Raw genomic sequence first — 19,123 nt, forward strand, 5'->3', positions numbered from 1 at the left:
AAATGATACATATATTTAGCATTGCAAATAAAGCAGATATGTAAAGTGTATATATTTAGACATAAATATTTAGCATTTAGCAGCAACCAAATGCTTAACACATTCAGAGAGAGGTTCTATTAAACTCACCTGAAATGTGACGAAAATCTGTTGGACATTAAGCCTTCAGGGTGATGAATTAATTTTTAATCACTGAACTATCAGGATTATGAGAGAACTTTTCTCCTCTGGAGGGATAAAATTTTTAAATAGTAACAGAAATGGATTAAGAGTACCTTCTTGCATTAAAAGAGAAGACTGACCAATCAGTAGAATTGGATCTTTTAAAAATGGCATTTGATGATCTCAATGAAGATAATTAAATGTTTTCCAAGTAGAAAGAAATGTAGCACCTAAATAATTCATAGAAATAAGTCTGCACAGAACATACATAGCACAGAGCAAAACTCACCTTTATTCAGAGCTCCTTAAAAATGCAAGTTTCTTTTGTGAGACTTAAAAAATAGTGAAGCCAGAAGAATATTTGGGAGCAATGGAAGGATGGTGGTGAGAGAAGGCAAATAGCAAAGTAGCTTCCAAGAAGAATGGGTCTGCAGCAGGTATATAAGGCAAGTCAAATGCACTGCCACATTTTTCGGTGAGTATTTTTTGAGCCCCACCCCCTACCACCACTGCTCTTCCACACACTCATAATCAGATTAATCGCCACCCCACTCTCCACCCAAATAGCATGCTATTCCTTCACAGGGCACTTACATCTCAGAGGCTCGTATTTCAATTATCTGAAACAAGTCTGTATAACCCACTGGTTTCAGAAGCTGCTTCTTGTTAGAGCTGCTGTAAAAGGCCTCACAAGATGCTCTGGCCACAGTAGCCACATGGGCAACATTGAATTAAAAACTGAATGAAACTGAAAAAGACATATACCCCAGTGTTCACAGCAGCACTATTTACAATAGTTAGGACATGGAAGAAACCTAGATGTTCATCAACAGATAAATGGATAAAGAAGTTGTGGTACATGTACACAATGGAATATTTGTCAGCTATAAAAAGGAATGCATTTGAGTCAGTTCTAATGAGGTGGACAAACCTAGAGCCTATTATACAAAGTGAAGTAAGTTAGAAAGAGAAAGACAAATATTGCATATTAACATACATGTATGGAATCTAGAAAGATGGTACTGATGAACCTATCTACAGACTTTTGAACACAGTAGGGAGAGAGAAGGTGGGATGATTTGAGAGAGTAGCATTGAAGCATATATATTACCATAGATAGACAGTGGTAATCTACTGTATGACACAGGGAACCCAAAGCTGGTGCTCTGTGACAATTTAGAGGGGTGGGATGGGGAGGGAGGTGGTAGGGAGATTTAAGAGGGAAGGGATATATGTATACCTATGGCTGATTCATGTTGATGTATGGCAGAAATCATCATAATATTATAAAGTAATTATCCTTCAATAAAAATTAAAATTTTAAAAAGAAACTATGAAAAATTTTTTTAAATAAAAACTGAATGAAAGACAGTGCTGAAGTTACTATGTGGGGTATGGATGGGGCTTGGGAATCCCAATCAGTTGTCTCAAGATCTAAATATTAAAGATAAAACAACAAAACTTCTAAAAGAAAAGATAGGTGCATTTATTCTACCCTGCTGCTGCTAAGTCGCTTCAGTCGTGTCCGGCTCTGTGTGACCCCATAGACAGCAGCCCACCAGGCTCTGCCGTCCCTGGGATTCTCCAGGCAAGAACACTGGAGTGGGTTGCCATTTCCTCCTCCAATGCACGAAAGTGAAAATTGAAAGTGAAGTCGCTCAGTTGTGTCCGACTCATAGCAACCCCATGGACTGCAGCCTACCAGGCTCCTCCGTCCATGGGATTTTCCAAGCAAGACAGGCAAAGATTTACTAAACAGAACACAGAAAGCACTATTAAGGAAAATATTGATAAACTGGACTATAATAAACAAGAACATCTGCTTACCAAAAGACACAATTACTGGAATGAACAACTAAGACAGAGAGTGAAAGAAGATATTTGTAAACATATAGATGACAAATTACTCATATTTTACATATAAAGAAACTCTAAAGCTCTAATGCTTATAATGTCTTATATTTGAAAGAGAAACTTCTACTCTGAGAAGATACTTAAATACAAATTTTAAATATATATGAAGAATATTACTCAGACTTAAAAAAGAAGGAAATTCTGCCATTTATAACAACATGGACAGACCTGGAGGGCATATGCTAAGTGAAATAAGTCAGACAGAGAAAGACAAATACTGCCTATTATCATTTATACGTGGAATTTAAAATAGACTCACAGAAGCAGAGAGTAGAATGGTGGTAGCTAGGGACTGGGGGATGAGAAAGGGGAAGATGCTGGTCAAAGGTCAAGGGTCAAAGTGTCAGTTACACAAGATGAGAAGGTCCTGGGGATTTAATGCACAGCAATGTGAATATAGTTAACAATACTGTATTATATACTTGAAATTTGCTGGGAGACTAGATCTTAAGTGTTCTCACCACCAAAAAAAAAAAAAAAAAGGAAAAATGGTAACTATGGGAGGTGATAGATATTTAATTGGATATTTACTGGATTTAATGGATGGATTAACAGATGGATTAAATCCATCTCAACCGGAGGATGAGATAGTTGAATGGCATCATCAACTCAATGGGCATGAGTTTGAGCAAACTCCAGGAGATAGTGAAGGACAGGGAAACCTGGTGTGCTGCAGTCCATGAGGTTGCAGAGTCAGACACGACTGAGTGACTGAACAACAACAAATGGATGGACTATGGTGAAAGCATTTCACAATGCATCAACACAAACATCAAGACATCAAGTCATACATCTTCATTATAATACACGTTTATTTGTCAATTATACCCCAATAAAGATGAAAAACAGTAAGTTAAAAAATATGCATGCAGATTCATCTTCTGTTAAAGGATCCAGACACTCCACTGAACTCTGAATCCCCTCTTGGCCCATCATGATGGAACTACCAACCTGCAAATTCTGTAGAAAGTTTCCTGCCGTCATCAGTTTTAAAGATTCCTGCCAGGAAGGAACTGTGCAGCTTTTCTCCAGGTCAATTTTCACTGCATTGACTTTCCTCTGAAACAGCAGCAGCACACAATCCATGATCCTCATGATGAGATGAGGGGGTCGGCCTAGCGTGCGGACAGTAGCGATGTCAGAAGGCTTGATGGTCTGGGGAGGAGAGTGGGTTATCATCCAGTCTCAAGACAGGAAAAGCGGAAACAAACATTTACTCTCCAAAGACTGCTACAGGAAGTCCCCTACCTATGAGCAAGTTCCATTCTGCAAGCACATTTGTAAATCCAATTTGTTCATGAGTCCAACAAAGTTAGCCTGGGTACCCAATCAGTAACATAGGTACTGTACTGTAATAGGTTTATAATACTTTTCCCACAAATAATACATAAAAAGCAACCAGATACAAAACACTTTTAATCCTACAGTACACAGTACCTTGAAAAGTACAGTAGTAACAGGACCACAGCTGGCACACCGGGGCTGGCATAGAGTGAACAGGCAAGAAGTGTCACTGACTAGAGGAAAGAGAAGGGGTGGGAGATGGTAGAGCTGAAGGATCGTCAGCAATAGGAGACGGAGGGCAAGTCGGGGTTTCACTCAAGCCTGACATTGACAGAATCCACGTTTGCATCTTTGAAAGTTCACAACTTAAAACGTTCATATATATGTAGGGGACTTACTGTACTTCAACAGGGGAGCGCAAGCATCTTTAAGTTCGACGCAGTCATGAGGGCTAGAAGCATATTTAATCTCAAAGAAACACACATCCCCACATGTTCAAATTTTTACAATTCAAAGTGACAGCCAGAGTAGACACAGCAAGAGACATGTTCGCCAGCTGATAAGGAGCTGTGACTTCTCTAAAACTGTAACAGCCACTTAGTGTCAGAAAAGGAAGCCATCTGAAAGGAAAAGAATCATCAGCTCCAAAGTAGATTCCAGGGATTCTCAACCAGGGAGACTCCAGGACTTGCAGCACTCTTTTTACTCATTAGTTATGTAGGTCAAGAATCTGACTCTCTCTCTTACAGCTCGTCACCATGGACCGACACCAGCGGGTAGCCGCGGGGCTGTCAGTTGCATAATTAGAGGTTTCTTAGCTGGGAACTGACCTTTAGATGATGGAACATGAGCAACAGGAATTTCACTAAGCTCTTAGAAAAGTTCTGTTCCATACAAAGATATACAATAAATTACTTAACAGTCACATAAACCTGTTGTGGTCGATAATAACTGTTCTATTAATTCTATCAATGGAATAAGCATTGGAAACACAAAAATAAGCATATGATATTGTCCTATTTCTAGGACATACTGCACCTTCATTCCTTCTAGGCCTTGCAGACCTTCCATCTGATTTCCATTTGCAACCCTCCTGTCAAAGGAAGGTACCCCATGAAGTTCATATCAAAGCTAATGATCTTTTCTCTGAGAATTTTGGGGAAAATAAGAAGAAAAGAAAACCACTGAACCTGGTAATTAGAAAGGTAACTATCTACTTTGAAAAGGCTTGTTTCAGTATGCTAGCATTTGTGAATTCTAGACAGCTGGAAGTGAAGGAGAATTTGTGGTTAAAAAAAATGGAAATAGCAGACAGACCTTAATTTGAGATATTTGGCTATAAAAGAGAAAGGAGAGAAACATAATAGCTGCCAATAGGGAAAGCAGCATCAAATTAAAGTGGATATAAAAGAGTCTGACATGCTTATTTCACTTTAGCTTTTGTTTGTTTGTTTTAAAATTTATTTTATCAAAGTATAGTTGATTTACAATGTATTAGTTTACAATGTATTGTTTACAATGTATTAGTTTCAGGTGTATAGTTTGCATCTTCTAACCCTAAACTCCCAATCCAACCCTTCCCCCAGCATTTTAGCAACCACAAGTCTGTTCCTTGTGTCTATTTCTGTTTCATAGGTAAGTTCATTTGCATCCACATATCAGTGATACCATATGGTATTTGTCTTTCTCTTTACAGCTTATTTCACTTAATATGATCATCTCTAGGTAGGTCCATGCATGTGGCTGCAAATAGTATATTTCATTCTGTTCATGGCTGAGTAATGCTCCATTGTATACATGTACCACATGTTCTTTATCCACTTTTCTGTTGATGGACATTTAGGTTGCTCCCATGTCTTGGCTATTGTAAATAGTGCTTCAGTGAAAACTGAGATGCATGTATCCTCTCAAATGATAGTTTTCTCTGGATATATGCCCAGAAGTGAGACTGCGGGACCACATGGTAGCTCTGTTTTTAATCCTTAAGGGACTTGCACATTGTTCTCCATAGAAGCTGTACCAATTTACATTTTCACCGACAGTGTTGGAGGGCTCCTTTTTTCCCACACCCTCTCCAGTATTTACTATTTGTAAGACTTTTTGCTGATGGCCATTCTGAATGGTGTGAAGTGATATCTCATTGCAGTTTTGATTTAATTTCTCTAATAATTAGTAATGTTGAGCATCTTTCCATGTGTCTGTTGGCCATTGGTATGTCTTCTTTGGAGAAATGTGTATTTAGATCTTTTGCTCACTTTTTGGTTGTTTTTTTTTTTTAATTGAGTTGTATAAGTTGTTTGTATATTTTGGAAATTAACCCTTTATTGGTCTCATCGTTTGCAAATATTTTCTGTCTGTGGGCTGTCTTTTCATTTTGTTTATGGTTTCCTTTGCTGTGCAAAGGCTTATAAGTTTGATTAGGTCCTATTTATTTACCCTTTAGCTTTAAAAGGGGGAAATCTCAAACAGACTTGGACTCAATTATGTTGGGGACCCAGGTAAAATGAATTGGGGGTGGGGGTATAGCTGAAGTTCAACCTATTTCAGCTAAATATTAGATTCCTCTTTCTTCTACAGGCAAAGCAATATGACTATTACATGTGTGTGTGTGTGTGTGTGTGTGTGTGTGTGTGTGTATATGCTGCTGCTAAGTCACTTTAGTCGTGTCCCACTCTGTGTGACCCCATAGACGGCAGCCCACCAGGCTCTCCTGTCCCTGGGATTCTCCAGGCAAGAACACTGGAGTGGGTTGCCATTTCCTTCTCCAATGCATGAAAGTGAAAAGTGAAAGTGAAGTCGCTGAGTCATGTCCAACCCTCAGCGACCCCATGGACTGCAGCCTTCCAGGCTCCTCCGTCCATGGGATTTTCCAGGCAGGAGTACTGGAGTGGGGTGCCATCGCCTTCTCCGATATATATACATATATATATATAATTATAGAAAGCAGTCAGGTCAGATTAGCATTGGGATAAGAATAGACACATTCTTTGCTGTTACTTTATTTGTTTTGTAGGTTTACAAGGCTGATGCCAAGATAGAGTTTGAATGTGCCTAGAATTTTCTTAGTATGAACTGGTAGTACCAGATTTCAGAACGTACAAGGAGGCAATAAAATGAAGACAGAATCAGTGAAGGAAATTATCGAAAACCTCCCCTACATACCCCAGTCACCTTGCCCCTAGTCCCAGACATTTCTGCATTGATGGTGTTGCTGAATATTGTAGTGGTAGAGAGTACTAAATTAGGACGATATTGGGAAATATTTTATAATATTAAAAAACATGTCAGGCTTTTGAAATCTTATGAAAATGTAGACCTGTAGGAACTGAGATGCCACATGCTCTGTTCTTATAATGCTGTTAGTATCACAAGTTCAATAAAGGTTCAGAAGTTTCTTTACACTATCCTTGTCTTCTCTCTATTGATCAAAGACTCTCAGTGGATCCAGAGTGTCTTAAAATGGGCAGGGGGAGGATATGTTCAGGATCTTAAAGAGATACCTGCACCCTTATGTTTGTTGCAGTGTTATACACAATGGCCAAGACATAGAAGCAATGTAAATGTCCACTGATGGATGCATGGATAAAGAAAATGTGGTATTTACATCCAATGGAATGTTATTCGTGCTTCAATCATGGCAATTCTGCCACGTGCAACAGTATGGATGGACCTGGAACATATTTTGTCGAATGAGATAAGCTAAACATGAAAGAAAATTGCTGCGTGATCTCACTTATATGTGGAATCTCGAATAAACTCATAGAAGCAGAGAGTAGAACGGTGTTGCCAGGGGCTGAAGGAAGAAGGAAATGGAAGGTAATGGTCAAAGGGTAGAAAGTTTTAGTTATGCAAGATAAACTCTAGAGATCTACTCTACAGCACAGTGCCCACAGCTATCAAAACTTTACTGTATACTGGAAATTTGTTAATGGGTAGATCTTAAGTTGTGTTCTCATCAAAAAAATAGTAATAAGAAAAACAGAATTACCCTATGATACAGTAATCCCACTACTGGGCACAAAGCCAGAGAAAATCATGATCACAAAGATACATGCACTCCAATGTTCATGACAGCACTATTTGCAGTAGCCAGGACACAGAAGCTTCCTACATGTCTATCAACAGAGGAATGGATAAAGAAGATACGGTACACACACACAGTGGAGTACCACTCCGCCATAAAAAGCAATGACTCCAGGTCATTTGTCGAGATGCAAATGGACCTAGAGAGTGTCATATACAGAGCGAGGTAAGTCAGAAAAAGAAACACAAAGATCATATATTAATGCATATATGTGGAATCTAAAAAAATGGTACAGGTGATCTTATGTGCAAAGCAGAAATAGAGACAGGGGAAAGGAAGGGTGGGAGGAATTGAGAGATTAGGATTGACACCCATATGCTATTGACAAATAGATAACTAGATAACCTACTGTATGGCACAGGGAACTCTGCTCAATGCTCTGCAGTGACCTAATTGGGAAGGAGGTCCAATGAGGGGGGGGGTATATATGTAAATGTATGGCTGATTCATTTACTGTAAAATAGAAACTAACACAAACTGTAAAGCAACTATACTCTAATAAAAATAAATAAAAATTATAAAGAAAAAAAACAATAATAAAGGGAGCAGGAGGAAACTTTGCGAGTTGATTCACGTGTCTATGGCCTTGAAGGTGGTGATGGGTTCATAGGTGTGCACTCATCCCAAACTCACAGAGCTATACATATTAAATATATACACCTTTTTATATATCAATCACAACTTCATAAATTGGTCTTTTAAAAGTGGGACTGGGGAAGATGAGGTATCCACCAATCTGAGGGGCTAAGGACCCTGGAAGACTTCATGTATTAAGGAGGACAGTTTAGCCAGTGCAAGAAGGGATGAAGAAACAGTAAGGAAAGATATATCACCTGTAAGAATGGTGTGAAACTTTGGAAAGATAAGAAAGGAAGGCAACATCTTCATTATCTCTAAAGAGTAAAAATTCTCTTATACAATATGTTTTATAGTGACTCAGAAAGCTTAAAGACTTAACGTGGATCAAAAAAAATTTATCAGTGTTTCAGGAAATGTGCTAGGAGGGTAGCAAAAAATAATAACTACATCACATAATGATGCAAGTTCAACTGAGGTTATATAACTTGAATTAGCAATGGACAGGTCAGCAGTGTTCCATTTCTCCAGCCACTTTCTAAGCCAAGAGTCAATAACATAGGACAATAGATGAGTAGACTAAGGATTTTATTCTTCTGACCAGGGACTGAACCGCACCCACTGCACTGGAAGTGCAGAAAGTTAACCACTGGACCAGAATGTTAACCACTGGACCACCAGGGATGAAACAGTAAAAACAATAACTTGAGTCCAAAACATCTCAAATTAGACCAATCTCAAAAAGGGCCAGCCCTTGAAGATATGGCCTACTTCACTAGATTCAACATATTTTCCCAGAAACCAACCTCGTTTCTAATTTCATCATTTATAATGTTGCCACGTAACTGCATTGTGTTGGAAGCCTGGTCAAAGCCTGACCGTAATGCGCAGCACTACATCAGCAGTCCTTTGTTTGGATAATTCATATGTACACTCAAAGAAAGCTGTATCTTACTAACCTACTCTAACATCCTCAATGAATGAGTGAAAAAAATATTTTAGAAATTTTGTGTGACTTTTCTAATGTCACACAGCTTATTGGTAACAGAGTTGACATGAGAAGCTGGCACCCAGACCACTATTATATGGCACTGCCCACCACTTGTGAGTGAGAAGATAATATGTGAAGTGCCACCTACAATATCTTAAAAAAGCAGATAACATCTCCAAGCAGAAAATATCACTTGAAATCATTCCAGTGGAGAGAGCTTTGGTCTGAAGCAGTAGAACATTGCTTCGTTGTTATTCATCTTTTCTGCCTAATCTTCCTCCGAGGCCCTAGAAGATGACATCTGTTATATCACAAAGATGTACCTGCAAGGCTGCTTCTGCTTCTTCTAATGCTGGCTTTGCTGCTTCCAGTTTTTCCTCAGCAATAGCTTTATCTTTAGAGATGCCGTCGACAATGGCCTGAGCTTTGTCCTTCACCTTCTGCACCTCAGCTTTGACCTTTTCAGCAGCCTGTGCTTTCATTGTCACTTCTTTTAAGACCTAATTCAATATAAAACCAAAAAAAGTACATCAAAAATCACCCAGCTCAAAATGCGCATTTTTGCCTGGATTTGTCGATTTTGTCCACTTACACAATTTTTCATACATAGAATTAAGAGTATGGTGCTTTTAAAATTTTTTATTGGAGTATAGTTGCTTTACAATGTTGCATCAGTTTCTCTTGTACAGCAAAGTGTATCAGCTGTATGTATACACACATCCTGGCTTTTTTGGATTTCTTTCCCATCTAGATCATCACAGAGCACTGTTTCCTGTGCTATACAGTAGGTTCTCATTAGTTACCTATTTCATTCATAGCATCATTGGTGTATATATGGTATTATAATGGAAACAAATAATTTGCACTTCCACGGTTACAACTTAGAGAAGAAACATACAGTATTAACATTTATGAATTGGGAATTCAAAACGAGTATGGTTCATGTGTCAATGTCTACCCACCATGTCGGCTTTATCATTGGCCACTTGGAGCTCCTTTTCTTTCACTTCCAGTTCTCTGCTCAGAGCTGCAACAGACTCCGAAGCTTCTTTTAGTTTTTCCAATCCAGTATTCATTCTGAGATTAAAAATCCAAGGTAAGGGAAGTGTTAACATGTGTGGTTCTTGGCCACATTTTCTAAGTACTGGTCTACTGATATAGATTGTAATGGTCATATTTGAAGAATACTGTATATACAATAGCAAATCCAAGAGGGCCTGACAAAAAGAGTAAATGTCTAGGCTTGATTCCAGACTAAAGTCACATGTTGGTTCTTCATAGACCAAGTGGAAAAGAGTGAGTCTGCTTAGAACACTGTATGACATGAGGAATAACAGTGTCAAGAATCTGTCTCATGCAAGAAACATGCTTAATGAATTTTAGCTAAATAACAACAGACTTTAATTTCTTGAAACCCTATCATGGAGGAAAGGAAATAAATAACTTCTTTTTTTCTAACGAGATCAATGACATTAAAAGAAGGAAAATTTGGGATCAAGAAAAGAAACAAATTTAAAGCTATCAAACTGCCTTGTGAAGGGACCAGCTGCCTGTTTGACTCTAAAATAATGTGATCTTAAAGACAGGAGTTCTTAGAGTTATTTAGTCCAATCACTCACCCAGGGGTCCCTTAGGGAGCAACCTTGGCTGCTTCTTGGTTGTACTCAGGCAGAAGAGATAAGTGTTCATAAAAGAGCAAAGTAGAGCTGGGAAGTTGGGAACAAATTTCAGTGAAGTAAGGTATTTGCTGTGCAGAGAACACATGTATCAAGCAGACTCTCCTATCCCAGACACTCAGAACGTGTGGGAAGAAAGGGATGCAACGAGGTGTGAGGGGATGTCTGTATTTTCAGCTTTTTTCCAAGCTCAAGGTTTCTATTATTATCGTCCAATACTGTAGAAAGTGGTAGGCCACAAGAAAACTTGGCAATATTTAATCTTATTGGGCAAGAATAAAGCCACTAGCAACCATGGAATGATCCTTGGAACAAACTTGAAAGGAAGGTTTCTCAATCTCAGCACTATTGGATTTTGAGGCTGGATAAATCTCACAAGGACTTCCCAGGTGGCTCAGTGGTAAAGAATCTGTCTGCCAGGAGATGCAAGTTTAGTTCCTCAGTCAGGAAGATCTCCTGGAGGAAGAAATGGCAACCCAGTCTAGTCTTCTTGCCTGGGAAATCCCATGGACAGAGGAATCTGGCAGGCTACAGTGCAGGGAGTTGCAACAGCCAAATTGTATGTGATGAGGATTGTGCCGTGCACTGTGAGGATATTTAGCACATCCTTGACCTCTGACTCTTGATGCCAGCGATACCTCTCGACCAGCCCCCATACCCCCACCCTAGTTCTAACAAACAAAAATGTCTCCAGTCATTGCAAAATGTCTCCTTGGAGCAAATTTGCCCCTAGTTGAGAGCCACTGCTTTACAATAACTTCATATTCGACCCTCACACTTACCTGTTGGCCAGAGTTTGCACCTCCACATGCTTCTCTCCATATATGAACTTATAGCCCTGAATAAAGGAGAGGTACGATTTGGGCGTCACATGGGTAGAACGTCGGAATCTCTGGAAATAATCAACACACTTCTCAGCTACCCCATCCTGGAAGGAGCCCATGCACTGAACAACTTCCTTCTTGGTTTCCAAACTGCAGTCAATATCATAGGCAGAGAGGAAGTGTTCAGACACTAGAAAGAATAAAGACAGCTGTATGTGAAATATGAAAGCGAATGATCGTTTTAAAAGTTAAGTGCCTTGAGTCAAAGATGTAAAAAATAAGTTTACGGTTACCAGGGAGGAAAAAGGGAAGAGTGAATTGGGAGACTGGGATTGACATATACATATTACTATGTAGTTCAGTTCCGACTCTTTGCAACCCCATGAACCGCAGCACGCCAGGCCTTCCTTTCTATCACCAGCTCCCAAAGTCTGCCAGGAGCCAGCGTGAGGAATTCCGCCTCTGGCAAAGGTCATGAGGAAGGAAGCCAGACATACACAAAGGCGTGATCTGGCTTCAGGGGTCTGCCTGCCTTATTGTACTGTACTTTCCACTCTTCTGCCTCTAAAAGGAATTAACTTAGGGCTCCAGTTAACAGTTTTCTGCATATAAAAAGAATGTCTCAGCTTAAACCCCTCTGATAGCTTTCTAACTTACCTGACCAGACTGCCCGGACTTTTACAACTTGTGATTGTTTACAGCCCCCCAACCATGAAAGGCATGAAGCTTAAAGCATCTTAAAGATACAGAGCCTTTTTTAAAGAGCTAAGAATTATATTGGTAGAGGGTTTTCACTGTTGAGTCAATGACTGCTGCCAGGCTTCCATATTCTTTATGTTTTAGACACCTGAAGGATATTAATCAATGTAATTGGGATATAGAAAAAGGAATATAGTAGTTTTGATGTTAGCAACACTAAACTTTTGAGTTAATTACTTTTCTCTTTGTTATAAATCACTGTACTTCTTTCATTGTTATAAATTGTTGTGTCCTTGCTATGTAAGAATGTAACTTTATTTAGTGCTTTCTGAGAGTAGCACCAGACTTTGGGAAGAACAACACAAATAAGTTCTCTGGTTGACAGACCCTTATCAGAAAAGGGCCATAAAATGTTAATTGGCCCTCTGGCCAGAAGATGATGTAACTCACCTAAGACTTGTGTATACAACTAGGTATGCAGAGAGAAAGCCTGGTCTCGATAAGAGTCAGGGCTGCTGACGCTGCATAATTTTGTATTATCCATTGATCTCTATGTACAATCAAAAGGCCTTTCCAGACTATAGAGGATGGGCCAGTCACTGGAAAGACTGGTTCCCCCATGTCTTTTCTTATTCTATTTTCAGGCTGAATTCCCATCTGGGGCGTGGAGGCTCACCATGTCTACTTACTTGTCCTGGCTTCTAAGACCCACGAGAGAGGGAGCCCAAGGTGGGGCACCCTCCGCTATTCAAACAGGCGCTGGTGGCCTAACGTAGATGGTGCAAACCTCTTGTCCTGAGGTTTTATTAGTTCTCCACGTAAACCAAGTGATTCAGCATCTTTTCTCCACTAAATTTTCCTACCATACTATTTCTTCCTAATCTCTCTTTATATTTCTAAATAAATAAGTTTTTCCTCACCACGCCATCTCCCCTTCGAATTACCCTGGATCCACCGGGGCTGGACCCCAGCAAAAGTCCACCCAAAACCCAGGTCCATTGAGTTGGTTATGCCATCCAACCATCTCACCCTCTGTCATTCCCTTCTCCTCCTGCCCTCAATCTTTCCCAGCACCAGGGTCTTTTCAAAAGAATGAGCTCTTCACATCAGGTTGCGAAAATATTGGAGTTTCAGCTTCAACATCAGTCCTTCAAATGAACATCCAGGACTGATCTCCTTTAGGATGGGCTAGTTGGCTCTCTTTGCAGTCCAAGGGACTCTCAAGAGTCTTCTCCAACACCACAGTTCAAAAGCATCAGTTCTTCTGTGCTCAGCTTTCTTTATAATCCAACTCTCACATCCATACATGACCACTGGAAAAACCATAGCCTTGACTAGACGGACCTTTGTTGACAAAGAAATGTCTCTGCTCTTTAATATGCTTTCTAGGTTGGTCATAACTTTCCTTCCAATGAGTAAGCCTCTTTTAATTTCATGGCTGCAATCACCATCTGCAGTGATTTTGGAGCCCAGAAAAATAAAGCCCACCACTGTTTCCACTGTTTCTCCATCATTTGCCATGAAGTGATGGGACTGGATGCCATGATCTTTGTTTTCTGAATGTTGAGCTTTAAGCCAACTTTTTCACTCTCCTCTTTCACTTTCATCAAGAGGCTCTTTAGTTCTTCACTTTCTACCATAATAGTGGTGTCAACTGCATATCTGAGGTTATTGATATTTCTCCTGGCAATCTTGATTCCGGCTTGTGCTTCTTCTAGCCCAGCGTTTCTCATGATGTACTCTGCATAGAAGTTAAATAAGCAGGGTGACAATATACAGCCTTGACGTACTCCTTTTCCTATTTGGAACCAGTCTGTTGTTCCATGTCCAGTTCTAACTGTTGCTTCCTGACCTGCATACAGATTTCTCAAGAGGCAGGTTAGGTGGTCTGGTATTCCCATCTCTTTCAGAATTTTCCACAGTTTCTTGTGATCCACACAGTCAAAAGCTTTGGCATAGTCAATAAAGCAGAAATAGATGTTTTTCTGGAACTCTCTTGCTTTTTCAATGATCCAATGGATGTTGGCAATTTGATCTCTGGTTCCTCTGCCTTTTCTAAAACCAGCTTGAACATCTGGAAGTTCACAGTTCACATATTGCTGAAACCTGGCTTGGAGAATTTTGAGTATTACTTTACTAGTGTGTGAGATGAGTGCAATTGTGCAGTAGTTTGAGCATTCTTTGGCATTGCCTTTCTTTGGGATTGGAATGAAAACTGACCTAGTCCAGTCCTGTGGCCACTGCTGAGTTTTCCCAATTTGCTGGCATATTCACTGCAGCACTTTCAGAGCATCATCTTTTAGGATTTGAAATAGCTCAACTGGAATTCCATCACCTCTACTAGCTTTGTTTGTAGGGATGCTCCCTAAGGCCCACTTGACTTCCCATTCCAGGGTGTCTGGCTCTAGGTGAGTGATCACACCATCATGATTATCTGCGTCATGAAGATCTTTTTTGTGTAGTTCTTCTGTGTATTCTTGCCATCTCTTCTTAATATCTTCTGCTTCTGTTAGGTCCCTAACATTTCTGAATAGATAATTTATAAGAACCTACTAAATAGCACAGAGAACTCTATTCAATATTCTATAATGACTTATATGGGATGAGAATCTTAAAAAAGGTGGATATATGCTTACATATAACTGATTCACCTTGCTGTACAACAGAAACAAACACAGCACTGTAAATCAACCATATTCCAAAAAAAAAAAAAAATTGTTAGTTAACTGGCTATTTTAAAAAACTTAATATAGTTCTTAGGATCTATGTTTATAGCCCTAGCTAGGTAGATATATGTCAACATTTTTGGCTCCAGGCCTATGACATCAACAATTTTAGTTTTTCTTTCACATACAAAACTGTAACAGACTTTGAGCCTATCATAAGTCTTTGTTTTCTGGTACATGTACAAAGACATCTCCTCTACACAGCTGCAGGTTCTGGTCAGCAGCCAGCCTATTTTACGGTTTACATAAGGATGAAAGTGGTACAAATAACTCAGGAATCAGTGCCACCTGGTACTCATATATAACAACCCCATTTATTTATTTATTTATTTATTTATTTTTTGCTCAGAAACTGCCATAACCTTAATTCCCCCAGGCTGTGACTGCATTTGTAATATAGAATGTTCGGCACTAAATTTTTTTTATGCCCTGGCAATCTTATTCTTAAATGTGGCACCTGGCCATCTGTAGTCAATTCTAATTTATGGTATCCTTTAAAAATGTATGAGTAAAAATCTTCTGTTGTAGACCTTTATCCTCCCAACAGTGCCAAACATGGGACCAATTCTAAAACAGCATTTCTTATTATAAGACCTGGCCGTCAAGTCAGAGTGAATCCATCATCACAAAGACACAGCATGTGTGCTGAACACCTACCACTATGAAACTTGGTCTCAATCCCAAGGAATTTACAAGGCTTATACATAACACAGTTAAAGTTTATCATAAACATCTTTATTCATCTTAGGAAAAAATGGTCTATGGATTTCCTTTAAAAGTGCTAATAGTATTGAACGATGTACATAAGAATTACAAATAGAAATACAGCCAGTAAGGAGGGAGGAAAAGAGAAGGAATCAAGTGAACAAACCTATCAGGTGATGGTTAGCAGAGAAATGAACAATGGTATCCTCTCAATATTAGTGAAAGTTGCTCAGTCATGTCCAACTCTTTGCGACCCCATGGACTACACAGTCTATGGAATTCTCCAGGCCAGAATACTGGAATGTGTAGCCTTTCCCTTCTCCAAGGGATCTTCCCAACCCAGGGATTGAACCTAGGTCTCCCACATTGCAGGTGGATTCTTTACCAGCTGAGCCACAAGGAAAGCCCAAGAATACTGGAGTGGGTAGCCTATCCCCTCTCCAGAGGATCTTCCTGACCCTGGAATTGAATCAAGGTTTCCTGCATTGCAGGTGGATTCTTTTCCAACTGAGCTATCAGAGAGTAACTGATCACTAAATTAAGTTCTTAATGCCATAACTGTGAGACCATTTACATCTATGTAAATAATAGAAACAGTTTATCAATTGGGTTATAAATAGTTTAACATATACGCTGAAAGGTAATATATTAAGACACTTGGAAGCTATATTTTTTCATATAATTTAAGGAAACACTATAAAGAACAACTTAAACTCTAGGAAGTTTAAGTCTAGTCATTGAAAACATATGAACAATTCTTGCCTATGACAAACTGTAGGTTTTAACCCCAATGGCAGCATTATTCACTATGTGCCAGGCATGATACCAAGTCTTTTATCTGGCATTATGGGATATTCTCAAGAATGTCCCCTTTCTGAAAACTTTCTTGTATTGGTTTGGCTGAAAAGTTCATTAAAGTTCTTCTGTAAGATGTTGTGGAAAAATTCAAGTGAACTTTTTGGCCAACCCAATATTTACCATGTAATAATTTTTATCCTTCTTATGCAAACTGATAGTATTAACTGTTGTTATTGTTTAATCACTAAGTCAGGTCCAACTCTTTTGCAGCTCCATGGACTGTAACCCACGAGGTTCCTCTGTCCATGGATTTCCCAGGCAAGAATACTGGAGTGGGTTGCCATTTCCTCCTCCAGGGGATTTTCCCAACCTAGGGATCGACCCACATCTCCTGCGTTGGCAGACAGATTCCTTACTACTGAGCCACCAGGGAATCCCCATAATATCAATAATGGTGACTTTTTTCATTATTTAGCAAGGTGTCTTTGTGTCTATTCAAAAAGTCAAAGAAAAAAATTGGAATGGAATTTAAGTACATTTTTCCATAGACCCACAATCTCTGATGCAGGAAAGGTTAAAAAGGACCACTTCCTCTTAGAGTGACCCAAGCCTGCTAAGACTCAGAGAAAAGGGCATGGAAAAATCCTGCTGTTGTCTTCAATGTCCAATTACCAAGGTACCAAGGCCAGTCTGGAGACCCATCTTTAGGCTGATGTCTGAGGTTGTTGGAGGTTATATCCCGGTATTGTTTGTTCACGTCACTTGGTGTAGAACAAGGTGATGGGTATGTGGGACAGAAGGGAGGACACTAGCCTCAGTCCCTGAATTTTCCTGAACTGGAAATTTTCAAATTTCCAATTCATTTGGATTCAAAGAACTGAAGTAATAAAGTGAGGAGGGCACATGAGTTGCATATCCAGTAGCCATCCCCTCTCTTTTAGTAACAAAAGAATCCTAAATTTGCTCAGAGTAGCAATCTGCCCAACTAAAAGTCTTTGATTCCCCAAACTCTCTTGTAGCTGGAGGTGACCCAGTTCTGGCCAAAAACATGCAGACAAAAGTCCCTGGGGAAGAACCCTGTCCCGACTAAGAGACAAAGCTTCACGTGGCACCAACAGACACAAAGCCCTGAGACGCAGCAGCCCTCTGGGGCCTACAAGAACAGGAGCCTCACCCTAGGATGACATCAAGCTAGGCACAAGGTCCCCAGTTGTATTTTAGGCTGCACATCTCTGTACTTCCTTGTTAGCAGGAAAAAGAAAAAAATAAAATAAAAACCTTGTTTATGCCAAAAATAAAACAAAAAATTTGCTTAAGCCACTACTGCTCTGGTTTTCTCTTACAGCCAAACACATAATTAATGCTATGTTCAGAGGGGAAAGATACTAATCCTGGCAGATCCTAAATCACAAAACTTTATCAATTAATCCTTAGAATATCCCTAAGTGATGGATATCACTATGTATATTTTACAGATAAGGAAAATGGGGCTTACAGAAGTTTGCTTGCAGGCAGGAGCATCAGAATTCAAAGCCAAAGATGATGAATTCCAATCCCTAAAGCCCCTTGATTTAGAAATTCAAATACAACAAAACTATATTGAGTCTTTAGAGTGTTAAACAACACTTTTTATTGGAGCTCAAAGTTCAAAAGTATCTTCTGACTAACATGCTTCATAAACAAAATATGCTAATTGTTCTGGGAAACAGCAGGGACTACTGCAGTTGGTATTCCTTTCTGAGTGGTTCTGAGTGCAGTTGCCTCATTTCTGTTTATGCTCCATTGTTAGCTGCAAGCAGCAGCAGAAGCAGTGGTGTCTGACTCAGAAGGCATAAATCCTGTATATTATATTAATAAATCAAGTAATATTTTTGAAAAAGGGCCAGTTTATATACATAATTAAAATGGCCTTCTTTGAAAAGAAATATATGCCATATATATGCTTATATGATTTTATAAGCATATTGATTTTATTGAGATGTTATTTACAAATAAGGATGGCCTATTTTAATAACAATGTGCTTATTTAAAATAGAGTCCCGTAGGACATTAATAATTATCTTCACCTTGGAGAAATCTGAATGAACTGAATTTAATAGTCACTTTGGAATCACTGACTTTCGTTAAAAAACACAATATCACCAGAATAAAGATAATAGAAATACTTAGAAACAATTCAAATCAACTCCATATTAAGCTAAAAACAAAGATTTGCCAAAATGGAGATTCCTAAATGGTGGGAAGGCCAAGGATTTTATAGTGTAAGATAAAGCATATTTTTCTTTAAATGTTTCATCTAAAGATTCAGTCCATTTAAATTCATGCATATAAAGAATTTAATTTTTTCAGAAGCAATATAATTACTATAAAATCTTGTATTTATGGTATGTGTGAGATAAAGAGGAAGACACTTTGGCTTATTCTGAGTAACTTTAAATTAGAAAAATACTCTAAACAATAAGAATAAACTATCCAAAAAATAAGAAAATAATACCATTCATAATAGCACCAGAAAATAAAATACTTAAAAATAAACTTTACCAATAGTGTGAAAGACTTGTACTGAGAACTATAAAACACTAATGAAAAAATTACAGTAGATATAAATATATAGAAACACATTATATGTTCACAACTTGGAAGGATTAATATTGTTAAAATGTCTATAGTACCCAAAGTAATTT

The 19,123-nt window shown here is 38.9% G+C and overlaps 1 protein-coding gene across 1 annotated transcript in view; it reads right to left on the bottom strand.

The window, feature by feature from the left end:
- DNAH5 (dynein axonemal heavy chain 5) overlaps nucleotides 1–19,123 on the bottom strand; it is a 265,487-nt gene that overhangs the window by 76,585 nt on the left and 169,779 nt on the right. Inside the window, exons 56-59 of the mRNA XM_040262501.1 lie at nucleotides 11,470–11,701; nucleotides 9,974–10,088; nucleotides 9,335–9,511; nucleotides 3,028–3,231 (exon numbers count right to left, since the gene is read on the bottom strand). Coding sequence (XP_040118435.1) covers nucleotides 3,028–3,231; nucleotides 9,335–9,511; nucleotides 9,974–10,088; nucleotides 11,470–11,701 — 728 coding nt within the window. The remainder of the gene's footprint in view (nucleotides 1–3,027; nucleotides 3,232–9,334; nucleotides 9,512–9,973; nucleotides 10,089–11,469; nucleotides 11,702–19,123) is intronic.

The sequence above is a fragment of the Oryx dammah genome, unplaced genomic scaffold (genome assembly GCF_014754425.2).
Source record: "Oryx dammah isolate SB20612 unplaced genomic scaffold, SCBI_Odam_1.1 HiC_scaffold_20, whole genome shotgun sequence".
NCBI lineage: Eukaryota > Metazoa > Chordata > Mammalia > Artiodactyla > Bovidae > Oryx > Oryx dammah.